The sequence below is a fragment of the Lepidochelys kempii genome, chromosome 19, assembly GCF_965140265.1.
Source record: "Lepidochelys kempii isolate rLepKem1 chromosome 19, rLepKem1.hap2, whole genome shotgun sequence".
NCBI classification, from domain to species: Eukaryota; Metazoa; Chordata; order Testudines; family Cheloniidae; genus Lepidochelys; species Lepidochelys kempii.
The window spans coordinates 5,181,973-5,200,863 of record NC_133274.1 but is presented as its reverse complement, the minus strand read 5'-3'; the positions used below and the strand labels follow the sequence as shown (position 1 = coordinate 5,200,863).

Genomic DNA, 18,891 nt, shown 5'->3' with positions numbered 1-18,891 from the left:
TACTGAGGATGGACAGTCCCCTGCTGGATCCATGGGGGAAGCAGTACTGGCTGACAAAGTGCCATTTCCTTGCAGACTCTGTGTGCTTTTGTGAACCTATGAGCTTGATAGGACAGCGTGAAGCTGAAAAGCCCCCTCTCCTGCAGGGGGCTGAGAATGGGCGAAATGTTTGGAACAGGAGGAGCAGCTCTGACTAAGACTCTGCCCAGCAATGGGCTGAGCACAGCGGCTAGGATGGATCAGTAGGTGACCTGGGTGAAAAATCGGCTGTGGGCAATGTACATGGGCATTGCATTCAGGCCTTGATCCCGAGTCCTTGACTTGGGCTCAGCAGGAATAGGCAGTGCACAGATGCACCGAAGTTTAAACACTAGCCATCGCCGTGTGCACCGAGCAGAAGTAAGTCACAAGCTCCCTGTGTGCTGGAGCACAGGATAAAAACAGGGAGTGTGATTGCGACATTAGCCACACTAGCACTAGCAGGGGCTCAGACAGCTTGGTGAGGGCCTGGTGTAAGTGCACAGGACAGGCAGATGTCAACAGACAACAGGAGTGCATGCAGACTCTCCACAATGCCGGATCGGGGTCTCCTGTGGCCACGAGCCTGTTCTTCATGCCGGTTTACACTGAGCTGCTACGTGAAGCACTCTGAACCGCACTGAGCGGGATCAAACCTTCCCTGGTAACTCTTTCCCTTAGCTAAAAAGAGACTCAAATGAATCGGATGTATCCAGACATAGGAAACACACACAGTGAGAAAAGCCCTCACAATCAAACACACAGCAGGAGCAGAGATCACTCCCTCTCCTCATGGCAGTTAAGAGGAAAAGGGCACACCAATGCTGTAACTAACAGGCCTGGATTTTTATTCCTTATGAGCTGACTAATCAGCCTCTCCATACAGCATCCTTACGTGCTTCCCTGAGCTCTCTGCAGGTCCTTGGGAACTGCACTGAGTCAGTAAACAAGGGATACAAAGTGCAGCTGGTCTGGGGCTGCAACACACAAGCTAATTCATTTCACTTATTCAGCTCTGCTGACCTTTTGTCATTTATCACCAGTGCGGTTTCCATGGCATCTGATGGAGGCCCCCAGATAAATCAGAGTGTCTAAACTCACTAACTAACTAACTAAAATGAAGTCCCATCCCACAGATGAGGTGGAGGCTGACGGATCACGCCAGGTGAGGTGTATTAAATCTGGGTCTCCAGGCTGTATTTTGGGGACCTGAGAGCCCGGCCATCTAATGAACCTCAAGATCGGATGGGATCTGAATAAATAATGCTTTTTTATTGGCTGCCTGGACTGGAAATAGACATGTTGGATCAAGGTTTTCACAGGCAGACAAGTTTTTTCCTTTCCTGTGATTTGTATTAGGGAGACAAATTTGAAGTATGAAAGTAAATTTCTCTGGCAATTCAAACGACTGTTATTGCGCTCTTCAATGCTACACTCTTCCAAATGTATGGATGCCACATCCTGAGTGTATATTACAGGGCCCTGAATAAGTAATCGTGGAGAAGTGATGAAACATTGGAGGCGAACCCAACTGTGGTAGTTAAATGCCTACATGCATAGCTAATGGTACATGTGTACTTGGCTAACTTGCTAGATTAAACATCATGAATGGTCAAATGAAATCTGATTAGTTTTTCCTCATCACACCAACCCACATATGAGACCAAGGATGTGACTGATGGCAGGTAAATTTAGAGCAATGCAGCTGCTCCTGGTGCCTGGATAATAAGGTGATTGTGGCATTAGAAATGAATAGTTTGATGGACAAGTTAGAGGGATAGATGGCATGTCATCAGCCCGTGGAATTCATTGCCACAGAGGCCCGAGTCAAATACTGAAGCTAGAAACAGATGAGAATGGTACGACTACTAATGATTATGTACTGCTCTGAGCTTTCGTGGGGCCTTGGAAACCACTGGGAAGTGACAGACAAGGAATATGTTAGGGATATGGGGATCTGTGTCCAAGTCAGCAGCTCAACTCCACAGCTATGCACAGTAACTCATATGGTTCTGTATTCTATGGACAGCACCTTTACCTTTCCAGAGGTCTCCTGTTCTGCTGGGAGCAGCTGCCATTTTGGGTCCCATTCAAATGCAGCATGTTACAGAGGACACACATGCTGCACTTTACTTTGTTCCACCAGGAGCTCTTGTGACAATCTGGCCCCAGTTGTGGGTGCTGAGAACTTCTGGAAATGTGGCCCTGGGTCCCAACAGCAAAAATCTCCCACAGGTTCCAGGGACTGGGACTTTGCCATGAAATACGGATGGACGGTGCAGATGGCCAATAGGCAGAGCAAGCATCTGGGGCCTGGGAAGCTTGCAAGTGAGGTGAGCCCATACCCAGATCTGTTCTGAGATTTAATGGGGAGGAGGGTCTGACAAGTTAGCAGAAGGAAAGTGAGTTTGCCATGTACTGGTCTTCTCTGCAGAAAAAGATCCACAGGGGACAGGGCCGAGTAAGTAGGTGAAAGGGGGTAGGAGAAATTGTGGAAGAGAAACTGAGTAGATTGATGAGGGAAGGGACAGTTGAAGGTTTGGAATGAGAAGTCAGATTCAGGATGCCCCCTTACCTATGCAGCTGGGCTGTGTTCCACTCCACGTCCCATCAGACTGACAGAACCTCCGAGCTGAGCCCACCAGCACCAGTGGGGACAGGCAGGAGAATGAAACAGATGAGCGGTAAGTGAATCCTCTGTCTTCTCTCCTGCCCTGAGCTGGTGTCCCGGGATCACCACAAAACACAGCTAGAAAAGCCAAAGGGTAGTCAGAGGATGGCAATGAATCTCAGTAAAGGCAAATAGTGTTAATGGGTTAAAGACAATTCTATTAATGGCCAAAAACTCCCAACCCCAGCTTTCAAGCGCTGCAATGGCTCAGGAAATTACTAGTGGCAGAAGGTACGCTGGCTGCTTTCTGCTCACTTCTGTCTTTTTGTCAATTACTGTTTAATTAACTTTCACTTTCCAGCATCTCCTGGCAGGGAGGAGGAACAGACGGTTTGGATCCTTTTTTTTGGTCTTTTTTCTCCACAATGGTGTGCTTAACTTTGACTGTATCTTTAATTGCACAGTGTCAAATTGTCATGCAGAGCCATGTCACATGTAAAGTCCGTTAATTATATAATAGCCGGGGAAAGGTGTAAGGTCAGGTCTTTGTGCTGTTTAATATGAAAATGGCTATTGTGCAGCTGCCAAATACTCAAAGCTAAAATCCGGCTTTATCATTTTGAGCTGTTTCACTAATCTGTATTGAATCGCACACACAGGTTTTCATCCAGCCACAGGGCCCTGCCTTTGCTGCACATTCCAAGGCTTGCTGTAACACTACGGAGCTCTTTTCATACAAGGCCTTCACACGCCGCAGGGGCCAGAATTTCAGAAGAGCTCAGCTCCAACTGAGGCATTTAAGTCAGGGCCAGACTTTCAGAAGTGCACTGCACATTGGGTGCATGGTGGGTGTTGGGGTCTTTTGAAAATCTGGCCCCCGTTTTGCATGCTAAGTGCTTGGAAAGCTGGGTCCTGATTGATTATCTTCACACCACCCCTCTAAGGTGGCGATGAGTTGTCTCCATGTTGCAACAGTAGGGGAAACTGAGGCACGCAGCAATTGGTTAACATGCAGAGCAAGCAGGTGGCAGGGATGGGGAGAGCACCCAAAACTCCTGGCCCTATCATTCAGAGCGCTATACTTCTTCCTTTTCGCCAGCATGCTGCCATCCAACTCTGTCCCGATGGGGTGACACCCTTGCCTCACTGAAGTCAGTGGTAAAATTCCCATTGATCTCAGTGGGGTCAGGATTTCACCTGGGGTCAAGAATCACTGGAGTTAGGTCTCCAAACCCATATGAATGTTTAATGCCCCATTGGGAAGTCCTTGTCTTGTGAGGATGGGACAAGGATTTCCCACTGAGGCACAGACATAGCTGTGAGGGATTGTGGGGGGAGGGTCTCAAGCCTGGGTCCCCATACAGTCCTCAGACCACAGCCACCACCCACCAGCTTACTGGTACTAACCGGGAGTGTGGGCTGGTGAACCCTACCTAGGTCACCTTAGGCACCGCCCACAAAGCTCCCAACTGGCCTCTTTGATTGGCTCCGACTCACTATTTAAGTCAGAAGGAGGCACAGGAATTTGCCTGAGTAACTATTTGAATCCTTGGCTGGTTGCAACATTGGACCCCTGTCTTCTTGCCTGACTCCTGAGACCTGCCTTTTTCCTGATTCCTGACTTCCTGTTGTGTTCTTGCCCTACTTGCTTGTTCCAGATCCCTGCTTTTACACCACATCCCTGTTACTGATTCCAGCTCCGATCCTTGGCTTAGTTCTTGACTTTGCCTCTGACCTCTGGTTCCAGGCATCAGACTCCTGCTCTCACCGCTAGGTCTGACCACCCATGTCCTGATCTAAGACAATAGCTAATTCCCATTATTTGAGAAACAATGTATAAAATCCCACCATGAGTTTCATCTCCCATCAGGCACACCTTTAATGGACAGTATTAACAACTGGGTCACTATCTCTAATATCTCCTTCCGAGGTGCAGTTAACTTTTATGCACCAAGCAATTTCCAGACCAGCAGCCAAGGTTATGCTTTGTAGAAAAGTGTTTTGCCTTTCATTCAAAATATTTCCTGCTACTGTGGGTGCATCCATGAGCCATGATGCTATCTAAAGGTTGGGGGAATAAGTCTATCACTAATTGTGTATGGGTGGGAAGAAACTTCTCCTATGGGCAGGTTATGCCATAATTGTCCATTACTGAGATTTCATACCTCTCTCTCAAACGTCTGGTACCAGCCATTGCTTGAGAGAAGATACTAGGTTGGACGGACCATTAATTGGATCAAGAATGACTAATCCTTTGGAGGTCGTGGGGCACAGGGGGGTTGGACTTTAAGGCTAGTGCTCCATCCCATTTGCATATGAATACACATGGATGTCTGCTTACGAAAACACTGTGGCAGTTCTCCAGTCCATGTCCCATTCCCTTCACAAGTCAGGACAGCAGGTAGTGAGAGCTGGTATCCTTCTAGGCAGGCATAGCTCACGCTTGAGCCCCAGCTGAAATCTGAGCCCACGACTTTCCCATTGGGGATGACTTGTGGGGATTTACAGGTGATAGCTGAGCAGCAAACAAAAAGCATATTCAGTTCTAATGACTTCTCAGTGTAGTTATTTCGATAAACAAACAAATCCACATAGAATCAAAGTTACTTCCTGTGAACTGAATGCATCACAGGGAATTTAGCTATAAGGGGGGGGGGTCTGTACAAACTTTCTGTTATATGCATGTGTGTTTGTAAATCCTGGGATTTTGCTTTGAGTTTTAGGGTCAATCAAATCCCAAACGTCACAGTCAGATCACCAGGCTTTTGCTAGTTTCCACCTAAGATTATGAATCTGATTCCAGTTTAGTTGGAACATCACCCCACATTCTCCAGAAGTTTCATAGATTTTGGAAAACCTAGACAAGTTTCAAGTTAGTGATTAACTCAACAACTAGGTTGAATTTTGCCTGGTTGGAAAGTTTTATAATACTCTGCTTTCAAGTGCATATGAGCACTGGGCCAGATTCTCAGCTGGTCGTGTAAATCAATGTAGCTCCCAAGTGAGAATCTAGCCACATTGTGTCTTGCTCTTGCTACATTAGCTCAAAGTGGCAAGAAGAAAAAAGAAGGAAGCATTTATCTTCACAGCCTTGCAGGGGAGTGAAGTATTTATGGAAGATCCCAAGTGACCTGCATTTCTGACAGGTGGACCTTAAGAACTTCGCAGATTGAGATCAGACGAGCATCCAGATGCTGCTTCCCATTTTGTCGGCACCCCTGGGTCAGCCAAACACTGACAAAGAAATCAGCCTTTCTTGCAAGATGCCCAGTGCATCTGCCTTCTGAGCAGAGAAGCAGAGGCAACCACAGCACTGAAAAAATAATACAAGCAGGGGGTAGAAAAGCTTTCCAGACCTTTTGGGAGGCTGAAGAAAATGCTTCATTCAGGTTTGATTTGAGTTTGGGGTGAAGACTTGCATATTTATGCAAAGTGCTTCATCCATTCATAATGAGGGAGACTCAAATCTCTTTTACAATGATGTAAATCCCCAATAATCCCACTGAAGTCAATGGGGTTACTCCAGAGTTATCCTGGTGCAAATGGGATCAGAATCTGACCCTTTGAGGCTACCCCAGTTAGGAGAAAGCTCTGTTTTAGAGGGCACTTGCTGTCCATGTTTGTTTTCAAATAAAGTGTGGCTTTCATATATACATATTTTTAATTGGACACATTTTGATCTTTAATAGGGGCCATAGGTTCTTCAACTCTCCCTTTCAAACCATGGCGTGTCCGGCTGGTTCTGAGGTTTGTTAAGAATGGTTTGCATTAGCTCAACCATCACACACTGTTACGTTGATTGAAAGATACTGAGTTGCAGATTTAGGCTGGGATTGCCAAAGGAACGTTGGGTGTGGATAGTGCTCAGCTCTGTGCGATACCAAGGTGGTGAGAGTGGGTCAAGACAGAGTGAAAAACCATTAAACATCGAACAGTGGCAAAGAAGAAACTATGGCAAACACATGAAAACGATGTGATTCTTAAATCTGAGCTACCGTAGGCTGGACGGATTACCCCAGTGTGAAAGTTCCTCTGCAGACTAGAGTATATACACAGCTCAACAGAACGTTAAGCATGGCAGAGCTATAATACCGTCAATCATTTCTACAGGAAGTACTTACGAGCGTAATGCAACAGTTATTGGAACCTGAGATATTCATGCAACTGGATTAGTAAGTCATACTTAAGAAACCATAAACTGCACAGGTTAAGCATTTTGCAGCGGCTGGGTAATTTCAAAGTATCTCTCTACAAGGTAAAGGCATGGATTATTTATATCTTCTAAACTACAGTGCAGGTTCCACACTGTGGTGGCTACTTTTGGATCCTCTTGTGCATTGGGATGCTTACAACGATAGACTCTGTAGCCCACTTTTAACCAGGCTGGGGCCGATCGTCCCTCCTACTGCACATCATGCATACAACTGGGCTGCCCAGAGGAGCTGGAGTGGTTGCTACCTTTAAAAATCATTTATTGCACGCGCTCCTGCAAGCCTTCTGTGTTCTGTGCATCTTGACCTCCTGCTATCTGTCAGGTGACACTAACAGGGCAAATGTGACAATGTGCACGGTGCCAAGTGTCCCTCCAAGGAGAATGAGCTGCATGAAGTAACCATTTGCAGCTATTTACACCAGGGCAAAGGATGTGTGTGAGGGTGGGGGAATAGCAACGTGCTTCTAACTCAGAATGGAAACACTCTGCCCTGGTGCAGGGCAATGGAGAATCAGATCCAGGTTCTCCTAGGAAGCAGAAGATTTACCTTCACTGGCCATGCTGAACTGCAGTCCAGTGAATGTCCTATTTGTGACTATTTGGCTGCATGTGATGTATCATACAGTGCCTGGGCAATTTCAGAGTAAACGGTATCCCTGCAAGGTAAATATAGGAGCATTTCTTTCTTTCAAACTACAGTACAGGTTAGATGGTCATTATTTTTGGACCTACTCAGCATAATTTGCTTGGATGAGTCAGGAATTGCTATGGTTCAGAGCATGAGCCCTTTAACTCCCACTGGTGACCAGTTACTCACCAGTAGTTACAATGACTACTCATAAAATTGCTTCATCAATAAGAGCAAAGAGTTCAGAGTCTGGCCCCATGTAGTTGTAGGGCACTTTCGCAGTAAAGCTTACTAAGATATCATTAGCTACAGGAGCCTTGAGGCCTGTAACCTAACATCCTCAGACATTTATAGGAAATGGGGTCTCACCCTTGCAGACAGGTTTGGTGCCGTTCCAGGTTCGGTCTTTTGTGCAAATCAAAGAGGATGCCCTGTCCGACTCCATCATGTAGCCAGGTATGCACTGAAACACTACAGTTTTATTGTAGTTAAAGTCATTTCCCAGCCTAAAGCCATTGGCTGGTACACCAGGATCCCCACAGTTTATCACTGGGAAAGGAGAAGATGCAATGGTTAAATTTTCTGGTGCATGTCGCCTGTCTCAAGCATATGGATACGCAATGGCTAGAAACCCCACAGTCCCCGCTGACTTTCAATGGATGATGGTGATCTATCAGCCACCGAGAGGTATGGGCTACAGCGCAAACCAGGGAGCTGGATCAACCAGGGCAAAGTTTGGAAGAGGTGTGTACAGAAAACTTTGCCCATGCTCAGTGGAGTGGACAATAATCATAACAAATGGCACTAAGGCCTAGCATTGTGCAAAACAACGTGTTAATTAGCACATTATGGGGGCCCTGAGGTTTAATCATAACCAGTTAACATGCCTTTACACATGACTTGCCCCTGTTTGTCCTAGATGCTGTATGTTGTTTGCTGACAGAATACATTTCCTTAACACAGGCCTTATTTCATCCATCATTCTAATGACCCAAGTGAGCACACTATATGTTCAACAAAAGCTTCTGGGCTATGGCCAAATCAGGGCACGTTCTGGGAGCTGACACACCATAGGTCAGGACTACTCTGTAGTAGACCTTACGTCTAGTCATGAGATTTATGACTGCAGAGCATGTAGCTCAGCTGAAAAGACCACCTGAAGCTGGAATATTCCATGAGGCACTCACGGGCCTCAAGGAGTTTGCCCGAAGAATTATTTCCACTGGCAGTAGATAGTTTTATGACACTTCTGAACACGATGCGTTGACATGTGCATGCTGATGCCTGCAAGTCTTAAACTCGAGTCACATGCACTCTTTGAAAACCTAGCCCCAGGGCCTTATGATTGTTATTTACCTTGTCTTCCAGGAATCCACTCAGATGCTCACCTGTACACTCAGGAGAGCTGCCTGTCCAGGTTCCATTGACAGTACAGTGTCTGCTCAGCACTCCTGTGGAATAATAGCCTTCCCGGCACTGATAAATAATGGAGCTGGAGAAAACCAAGCCGTCATTAAATACAACTCGTGCGTTGCTTGGAGTCCCTGGGTTTCCACAAGATATAACTAAAAAGCCAAAATAGCAGAATTAGAAAAAAATTAAAGATGACCCAAGTCTCAACGAAAGCAATTTAGCTGCAAAAACCTCTGGATTAATCAGTGGACCGCATGCTGTTTTGGAGTGAAACCAACTGTACCTACCAATGCAAGTAAAGTATCCCAAGAGCGATGGATACACCTTGCCCTGGGAAAGCACGAGGAAGCACATCTCAATGCTGTGTGACTTCCGTGGTAAGCGACTGAGAAGTTCTCCTGCACCAGAAGCTAATTTCTCCAGCACAAGATACTCCGGCATATACCCCATTGATTTCACACTGGGATTCAAGAACGCACCCCGGCTGCAAACCTCTGGATTACAGGTCTCTACTGAATTGAAAGAGGTGCAGGTTTTATGCCCCTGGATACTGATCGCTCTGCAGGATCGAGCCGTTAAATTAGCCCAACCTGACATGCAGCTCAAAGAGACACAGCTGGGCTCTGGGTGGAATGATGGAGGCAGTTCTTATAAAGCACCTCAGGGGAGGAGGAGGTGGCACCTAGACAACTCAGAACTAGCCGGTTATTGGAGTCTCTCATTGCTAATCTGAATTCAAGCCCAGATTGGTAGTGACCAAAACTTATGACCATTGAGTGATGGCTCGGTGAGCTGTGTGAAACAAGGTGTGTTCAGCCCAGTTTCTAGAAGTGGCTGCACCAACAGAGAACCTGGCAACGACTGTCAAATTAGTGTCAATAGAGGGGCTGACTTGGGCCACAAGACACCTTGTTTTCCCTTCAGATGCTTCTTGCAGCTCAAGATTACGACACATCTGGGCCTGGGAATCGGCACCCTGATCTGGCTCTGAATTTCACAGATGGCCTCAAGTCTCTATCATGGGTTGAACCAAACACTTAGGTCCCAGCATCTTTAGACAGTTACATTTTTGGGATCTGAGCTTCATAGCTGGAGCTCATATCTGCTTTGGAAGCCAATCTTTGCAGACTTCAAGGGAATCGAAGCAGTGGGGGACTCAGCTACCCTTCCATAATGGCAGCCGCTCCTGCTTATTGCCTGTGTAGATCCAATTATGCTTTCAGCTGGGGGAGAATATTGCAAGGGTACAATTATGTACAAGGTTTGTCAGCACCCAGGTTTTATGTCTAAACTGCCTTGGTAAAACTGCAGTAAAAGGGCATCCGACTGAATGGCAGTACGCACAGCCCTGTCATGGCAAAATAAGTACCTGCAATAATTGCATCCAGCTCTCATTTACTGTGGAATTACAGTACATGAAAGAAAATCACATGAATCAATAAAGGCTTAAACCATTCGTCTCTGACTATTTGACAAGGAAATTCCCCTGGCAATGCAGCACCATCTCACACGTTGCAAGAGCATCAGTTTGGAAATAACAAGGTCCCCAAGTCTCCATGTTCTATCGCTGCCCCCCACACCAGACACCTGTGGGAGTGGAATATTGTCTGCCACTCTCCACAGGGAAATGAATCTCACTTGGGTCACGGTATGAATGCACCGTGCACAGCTGCTCAATGGAAGGAGAGGCCCCCTTCTTCCTTGTTACTTGGCTTGCTGACAGCAGGTTAACATATGAGCTTGTCGGATGTGTATCTGTTTGACAGGGAGAAACGAATAACCATTCCAGCTTCTGTGTGCAGACATTTTGCGTGGCACGAAAATCATGTGGGGTGCTCTCTAGTTACAGATTCCTCATGCAGCCAAAGTCTCAATGATACATAGTGTCATTTCCAATAAATGTGGGGATAAAAGTCAGATTCTATCACTTTAGGAAAAGCACTGGATTAATATTTCACTGTCGTGTCCATGCCTCATCCTCTTTCTCCCCACCCCTACCTGTCTTGCGTACGCACACACCAAAATGTACACAGCCTAAAGAGTCACTGCTACAAAAATGAATTGTGATTCCGGAAAAGGTGTCCATGGGAAAGGAATGACGACGGTGTAATGTTACAGCACAGCCAAGCACGTGAATATAGAGTAGTAATTCCAATCAGACGTCTGCCAAAAGCCTGCATTGCCCTGGATATGAAAGAGACCTCAAACTTATGGCCAAGTGCTCAGACTTGCAAGTCATATTTAAAATAACTCAGAGCCCAATCCAGCAAGTCACGATCCATGTAAAGATTTTCCCATGGCATGAATGGGAGCTGAGAGCACCTTGCACGATCAAGTGACAGAAGAAAAGTGAGCGGCATTGGTGTTTGGAGGGAGCACGTAACAAAATCACTCACCCACTCCCCACCAAACAAGAAAATAATTTGACAAGTAAAATACACTGGTTGGAACTGTTGGTCTTGTTCCTTCTTTAACTGGAAAATATTTCAAGGGACGAGACCCATATAAAATGATAGATTTTAACAAAAAGGGTCAGATCTTTAGCTGCCACGAAGGAGTGCAAAGGTGTAGGGAACCCATGGCCCTGGCCCCTTTCCCTTGGTCACACCCCCACACTGGGGACAGGAAGGGGAGCTGTTGTGATTGCTTTGTACCACCATCTCCCTAAACTGCGGTGAGCCTCCTATGGCTTGTTACGGTGACTGGATTGTTGCCAGGAATGTGGTGCGAAGCAGCCATACTCCCGCTCTGAATCTGGGTTTATAAATCTTCACCTGCATTACTAACCGCTTGTCAGACTGCCAAAACGGAGAGGAATTTAACAATCTAATTCACTTTTCACACTTTATGCTGATTATTTTCTTGAACTTCCCCTCAGCCGTGGAAAGTGAAATTAGATTGATCTGTTTAGTCAGTTTCACTTTCGGGTTCAAGCAATGATGATACCGTGCTGTTCTGTAGCGCCTTTCCTCTCAGGGTCTCAGTGCACTTTCAAATGAGTAATGAATGATGCCCTCAAGGGAGGCATTATTATGCTGATTTTAACAGATGGGAAAATCAGACAGGGAAAGATGAAATGATGTGGCCAAGATCACATAATGATTCTGTGGAATAGCTGGAAGCTGAACCCAGAAATGCTGACTCCCCGTTCTCTGCTCTAACCACTAGGCATCTTCTCCTCGCAGAGCTGAGAATAGAACCCAGGAGTCCTGACTCCCGATCCCCTGCTCTAACCACTAAGACAGCCTTACTGTATTCCAGAGTTAGCACAACACACTCTGGTTTATGAGCAATGCCGTGGAATGCTTACCACTAAAAATGATGTATATAGACACACACATCTAATTGCAAACATTTCTATTAATAACTAATTGTTGTCAATCTCTTCACCCCATACTTTTTGTTTCCGTAGCACACCTATATTTTGTGCCTACATTATTCTGATGGAGTCCCTCTGAAGCCAGCACGATAGATGTGGCTGTTAAAAGTAATCACCATTGCTGCTAAAGATAAGGAGAGAGCCCCGTGCTGGGGGGGGGGCGGCGAGAGAGATCAGGCCGAGAATTATTACAATGAGGAAGGCGAGCATTGCTTGGGAAGTAATGGGATTTTATCATTTGTGGTGGTGCATGAGATTCACTAATGGGGTGGCTAATACTATTATGCAGGGAGACAGCAGCTCAGTTGTGAACCTGGCTGTGTCCCTACACAAGACAGTAACAGAGCATAAGCAGCATCCTTATTTCCCTGCATGAGTTATCTGAACTGGCCAGCAAAGTCAGAAGGAAGTCGGGGCAGCTTAGAGAATCCAGATCAACACACAGACAAACACCAGACTGTGGCCAGACCCCAAAACACACCTCTGGACCAGGATTATGAAAAAAAAAACCCTCAGCACCAGCTCAGGTTTTTAACAGAGCTCAATGCACTGGGTGCAGAGACCGTTTGAAAATCTGGCTGTAAATGGAGCAATGGGAGCTGCTGGGAGCTGGGCACTTGAAAATCTGGCTGTGAGCTCTTCTGAAAATTTGCCCACTGATGTAGTTTGGAAATGGTAGATCCTTTCAACATGTAATTGTTTTCCCTCGTTGCTGTTAAGTCGAGGGCAAGTTTGATTGCTTTCCTGCATGGCTTCCTACCTATTCAAGTTGCAGTTTTTAAATAAAGATGGCTACTAATGAAGAGTGACTTCAAATGAAGGCGAGTAGTAACCGTTATTGGTATAGGAGTTTTCACCGGGTGGCGCTTGTGATATTTAACTCCATCTTCTTTACGAAAATATGCTTATGATATGAATATGACGTAACTGAGACATATTTTATGCAAGATGGGTCTTGTAAAATATAACGGGAAAGGTTATAATTTACTTAATGTGATTATCCATTTTGTATGCATGTATCATTTCGGTATCTAAAGTTAGGAATATGGACTATGTAACAATTACAGCTTGGTGTGTATTGGGAAGACACCCACCAGATGACAGGCCATCAAATTTGATGAGCCATCAGAAAGGAACAACAAAACCAGGAAGATACTAATCTCTCTGCCTCCTGGGAGGTGTCCGGGGACATAACTGTGACACTACTAGGTCAGGTGGTCTTGTCACCTGCTACTAAACATTACCTGGGACTTGTCATTTTCCATTGGAAGGGAAGGGAGGTCAAGTTTGGGGAAACAAAGGATTCCCATCTTACGTAAATCCTAGTTAAGAGTGGGGAGGAAGGCAAACAGGACTCCTCCTCTCCATGGCCTGTCTGCCCAAGAAAAAAGACTGCTAAAGCCACCTGAAGGGAAGGCCGGGGAGGGGGAGTCCAGACTGAGATGGGTCCAGTCTGAAAAGAAATATAACTGGAACTTGGAACCACAGAAACTTTGCAACCTGCCTAAAATAATATTTAGGGTAAGAAATTACATTTTGTAACCTGTTTCTTAAGTATATTGAGCATAGTTTGCATACTTTGGTTTATTTGCTCAGTAATCTGCTTTGTTCTGTTTGCTATCTCTTTAACCATTTAAAATCCACCTTTTGTCGTTAATAAACGTATTTCTTGTTTATAACATAACCCCGTGTGTACAGTTCATAATTGAAGGGGGTGGGGAAGATAAGAGGCTGTGCATACCTTCCTCCACATGGAGGGAGGTGGCAGATTTTATAATATATCTTTGGGTCTTCACTCCAAGGGAGGTGGACACCTGAGTGCTGGGGCAAGTCCCTTAAGCTGAACTTTCCCAGAACTGATCTCAGTGTCTGTTTCATTCTGCAGTTTGGTGTGGTCCTGCCTGTGTGTGGGTTTGAGGAAGCTTACTAGCTTGGCTCAGCAAGACAGATAAAAAGGGTGCCCAGGCTGGCGTAACAGGCAGGCTCAGTGGTATCTCAGCACATCAGGTGGCATCCGAAGGGGGGCAGCCCGTCACAGCGCTGTCACACAGTCTTCTGAGTTCTTCTTCTGTGAGCAAGTTTGGACTCTTGGGAAGACATGCCGTGTGGTGGTTAATTCTGAGTTATGCCGGGGGGTGCAGAGGCAGCTTGGGGAGAGAGGGAACAGGAGAGTTTGGTGTCTGCCTTGGGCTCTGATTAGAGTCAATTCTTGAGGCACAGTTGCTTCCAGAGAACCAGGCAGGGGTGTTGGGATGAGATTCCCAGAAGAAGGGAGTGTCCTGTGGGCTGCTTGACCATCTCAGTTCAGGACTGATGTCTGTGCCGAAACATAGCAAGTTACATTTAGATAACACTCAGACCATGTCGCTGATTTATCCTCCCCGGGAAGCCACGCTACAAGGCCACAGGCACCAGCTACCATCTGGCATAAGGGGCATCACAAGTATCAGAAGAAGGGGCCACATTATTATTTATTTACTACAGAGGCTTCTAGGGCATGCGTTCGCCTTACATACCGTTACATACAGTGCTGCTTTTAATATTCCATCTGCCCAGCAGGGTGAATCCCGTGGAATTACATGGAGTGGTGTTTCTTTTTAATTTGGGTTTTTTGTTTTTTTTTTAAAAAAAGTTCTTCCCCTTCAAAACTGGTGGCACTTTAAGGCTCCATGATTGTTAAACAAGAAGCACAGCAAGTCCCTCCAGGAAGAGCAATAAAGTGTCTCTTCTCTCCTACAGATTAAAGCTGTTTACTAAAGAGGATTCCAGTCTAGGTAGCATGTAAATAAAATGTCCCACACATGCCCCACGGTCTAATCCTTACAGCAGACAGAATTGTCCTTTTGGGTCTTGCTGCCATTCAGCAGACAGGCTGAATTGGTCTCCTAACAATGCCTGACACATCAGGCAAAATCCACTGCGGGAATAACACATAGCTGAGAGCCTTTGGAGTCCTGAAGCCTTCACTTTGCAGATGGTAATTTACATACTGTTTAAATTAAATAGTAGCCTACATTCCACCCGACATGCAGAGGGCAAAAAAATCCTGTTACAAGCATATTCTCAGTGGTCAAATTGGGATCAATTAAAATAAACACATTTCTGTTTACTTAAACTGGCAAACACCAGCGAGGGTCCTGCCTCATTCTGGCTGCGAATTTTGATTAATTCATCTGGTGCGACAATAAACACACTAAAAGCAAATGTTCCATTCAGCTTTTCAAGGAAGGGGAGAAACTATAAAGCTTAACAGCAACTAAAAATGCAATTGCAGCATCTATTGTGAAGGAGAGCAAGTGTTTTTTGTTTTGTTCCCCTCACCCCCTCATTCCTTCACACTGTGCATGGAGAGATGGATGGTGACAAAAGCAGGGGGAGGGAGGGGAGCTTGTAAATTTGCATTTACACTTTAAAACTTGCTGGAAATTAAAGCTAAATGGGGCTTGAAACCTGAGATTTTAGAAAGCCTGGAAAGCTGGTTTTACTGGAAACGATGCGGCCTCTACTGTCTAACACAGTCAGCATCACTGCGCAGTTCTAGCCACTACCGATAATTGACTCGTTTGATTTCAATCCATTTGTACCTTCTGAAAAAATGATTGTGGATTTTTTAAAAATAATTCCTCCTCTGTTTGTTTGAACTTTAGAACAGGCGAACGGCACCTGCCAGCTTGAGGGTATAAATCCTCTTCCTTACCCAGCTGGGCACTCAGAAGATCTGGATTCGGTTCCTGGCTCTGCCACACCTCTTCTCTGTGACCTTGGGCGAGTCACTTTGGTCCTGATTCAGCAAAACACTTACTTTAAGTTAAGCGCATGTTAAAGTTCCGTGGTCTGCAAAGCGAAGCACATGCTCAGCTGCTGGGATATCACCTCTTTCTGCTGCAGTTTTCCCACTTTTTCCCCGCCTGGTCTGTTTAGATGGTAAGACCTGTAGTGCAGGGACTGTCTTGTATTATGTGTCCATACAGCACCTGGTGCAATGGGGTCCTGATCTCAGCTGGGACCTCTAGGGACTATAAACAACTTGCACCCACACCACCTGGCAGTGGCAACAGAAGATTCTGCCCAGTGCAGCGTCTGTAGTGAGCTGGCGCAGCCTTGCTTTGCAGGGGGCAAGATGGCAGCTTGATCTCTGCCCCCTTTCATTTCTCAGCCTCTCTGGCAACATTAACAAGGATGGCAACTAATTAACGGTGCTTTGTTTGTGGCGTAGACCTTGGTCTATTCAAGAACGGACAGAGCTCCTCCATGCTCATTTTGCATCGCGGCTAACAGAAGGGAAGGATTTTCACTCGCTGGGCAGGGTCGAACTGAAGCCCTGCAGGCCCCGCTTGACTTGATTATGCTTTCTGTTCCTAGCCGCCGAGCCTGAGGTGTGAGTCAGAGACAGACAATGCCCTACAGAGGAGTTGAATGGCTGCGTTGGCATGCTGGAGCTTTGCCACTCCAATGCCGAATGGGGTTCCCATGGAGACGTCCATACATTCAAATGGGCTAATTCAGAAATATGGAAGGGGAAATGCAACTTAGCAGGTTTTTAAATATGATTAGCCCCAATTTAGGGATATGGAACATATTAATCACTCTGATTCAGATCATGCCTTGGAGACCTTTAATCACCAGGTTTTAATGAGTCGGGAAATATGGAACTTGGGTGCTGGGGATATTCTCCCTCCTTTCCTCCAAAAAAAAAACGTTTTTGCTAATAAAAGACAACTCCTGGCTCTGGGGGTTCTCCTTGGACCTGGGCTTATTTACGGAGGGTCTGCTGAACCCGATCCAAGAGTTATGCCTTTGATGAAGATGCAATTACCTACAGACATATGAGAGGCTGGGTCGGAACAAGTTTTCAATAAAATTTCATTAGTCTGGGAACTTGGTTAAGTACTGAGAAACCACTATTACATTCTGCAGAAGCTAAAAAAGCCCCGCATTGTGTGTGGTTTCTAAAGCAGACCAATCAGCTAGTGACATGTAGAGTATGCTGGCCACAAAGGTCAACGTTTGGGCTTCAATGCAGCAAAGCAGCTACGCACATGCTTAACTTTAAAGCACACCAGAGGGACTGAAGCATGCATTTAAACCTACCGCATTTCTATAAAGCAGGGAAGTCTGTGTTTATGTCCCATTGATGCCAATAGGTCTTAAGAACATGCTCTAAGTTAAGGATGTGCATTGCCAAATTGGGTCCTTGGTGACTAAAGTCAAGCACCTAAATAAGAGGCCTGACTTGCAGAGGGGTTGAGCCCCTGTAGCTTCTGTTCAGTATAGTGCTTCTGCATAAATATGGATTCACGCCCCATTGGGCACTGAAAGCTTTGGCCTTACCCACTACATGTATATCCTTAGCTAAAAATACATAGAGCTGATTAGGGGTCAAAGAGATTTGGGGGCACTGAGCTGGGGACAGCACCTTCAGCAATGATGGAGGCAGGCACCATGCCTGGATATGGCCTACAGGCTTCAGGGACACTGGCAGAAACAGAGCAAAGAACAAGTTTTGTTTCACTTGCCCGCGCTCTTCCCACAAGTGCAACCTGGTGGATAGTGGGTTGGGGTCAGGGCTCGGCCCCCATCCTGCCCAAACATGCCTGTCTGGGTAGATAATTGCGTCAGCTGCACTGGCTGCCCCCTGTGGAGGTACATGAAGATGGGAGAAAGGACTTTTGCCACCTGCTTTCCACATCTTCCAAAATGCACATGCCCAGGGCCAGCCATATTTCGAGCGCTGCTGGTTAAAACCCCACCACCGTGCAGCGTGGGACAAAAATGATCATGCACACGGCTATACCAGTGACTGTGGGGATGCCAGGCTGGGAAGCAGAGTCAGCATTGTTGGCTCAATTCTCAAACCCTGGGTTCAAAGCGTGACTCAGGTCTGAAGCACCAGTGAGCCAATGGCCTAAATCTCCGATCAGCCTACGTCCCAAACACCTTGCCCTTCCCCTGCACCATTTGGCACTGCTGACAGTCTGCTCAGGAGAGACAGGTCTGGCGTAGCCGGCGCAGAGGCACTAGGGAGTCCAAGACTGGCCTGGCAGAGGGGCTGCAAGGCGCACGTGGCGAGACCTGCACTGGAACAGCCAGGGGTGCTGCAGATTAGGAGAGGGATGCTCTTGTAGAGCTGTGTTGGTTCAGGGTGTGGGGGGAGGCTGGGTCTTGAATGGCTGGCTGTGCTGCGGGTCAGGAATAAGAAGATGTGAAATAACTGCAGGTGAAGAGCTTGCATAACCCTGCCTGTGCCTCCTCAATGCTGTTCGTCCTCACTCCTGCCTGCCTTAAATGTACTCGCAACAATAAAACAAAAAGATAGAAATCCCTGCTCCAGAAAGTTGAATCGAAGACTCGAAGAGTACAGCCCCACCGATACCTGATCGTGTTTGCACCTTGCCATGAATACAAACGGCAGAGAACAGCGCACGACTCAACACTGAGAATGACTTGCCTATTTCGGTCGGCGAGGGCCTAACAGTAAACCACCACATTATAGGAATAATGTTACTATTACTCATACAGCTGTGATTCAAAAATAAAATAACCCCACTGCATCCTGGTGCCTTTTGAATTTGAGGGGTTATTTATCCCACTATTAATATACAGCCCCTGTGGATCCCCTCCACCAAAAA

General features: G+C 46.3%; 1 protein-coding gene across 11 annotated transcripts in view; it reads right to left on the bottom strand.

The window, feature by feature from the left end:
- Nucleotides 1-18,891, bottom strand: part of CSMD2 (CUB and Sushi multiple domains 2) — a 548,097-nt gene that overhangs the window by 24,346 nt on the left and 504,860 nt on the right. For all 11 annotated transcript variants that reach the window (XM_073317325.1, XM_073317326.1, XM_073317333.1 and 8 more), the window contains 4 exons: nt 8,859-9,035; nt 7,840-8,019; nt 4,971-5,144; nt 2,594-2,767 (listed from right to left, as the gene is read on the bottom strand). In XM_073317325.1, the coding sequence (XP_073173426.1) occupies nt 2,594-2,767; nt 4,971-5,144; nt 7,840-8,019; nt 8,859-9,035 (705 nt within the window). The remainder of the gene's footprint in view (nt 1-2,593; nt 2,768-4,970; nt 5,145-7,839; nt 8,020-8,858; nt 9,036-18,891) is intronic.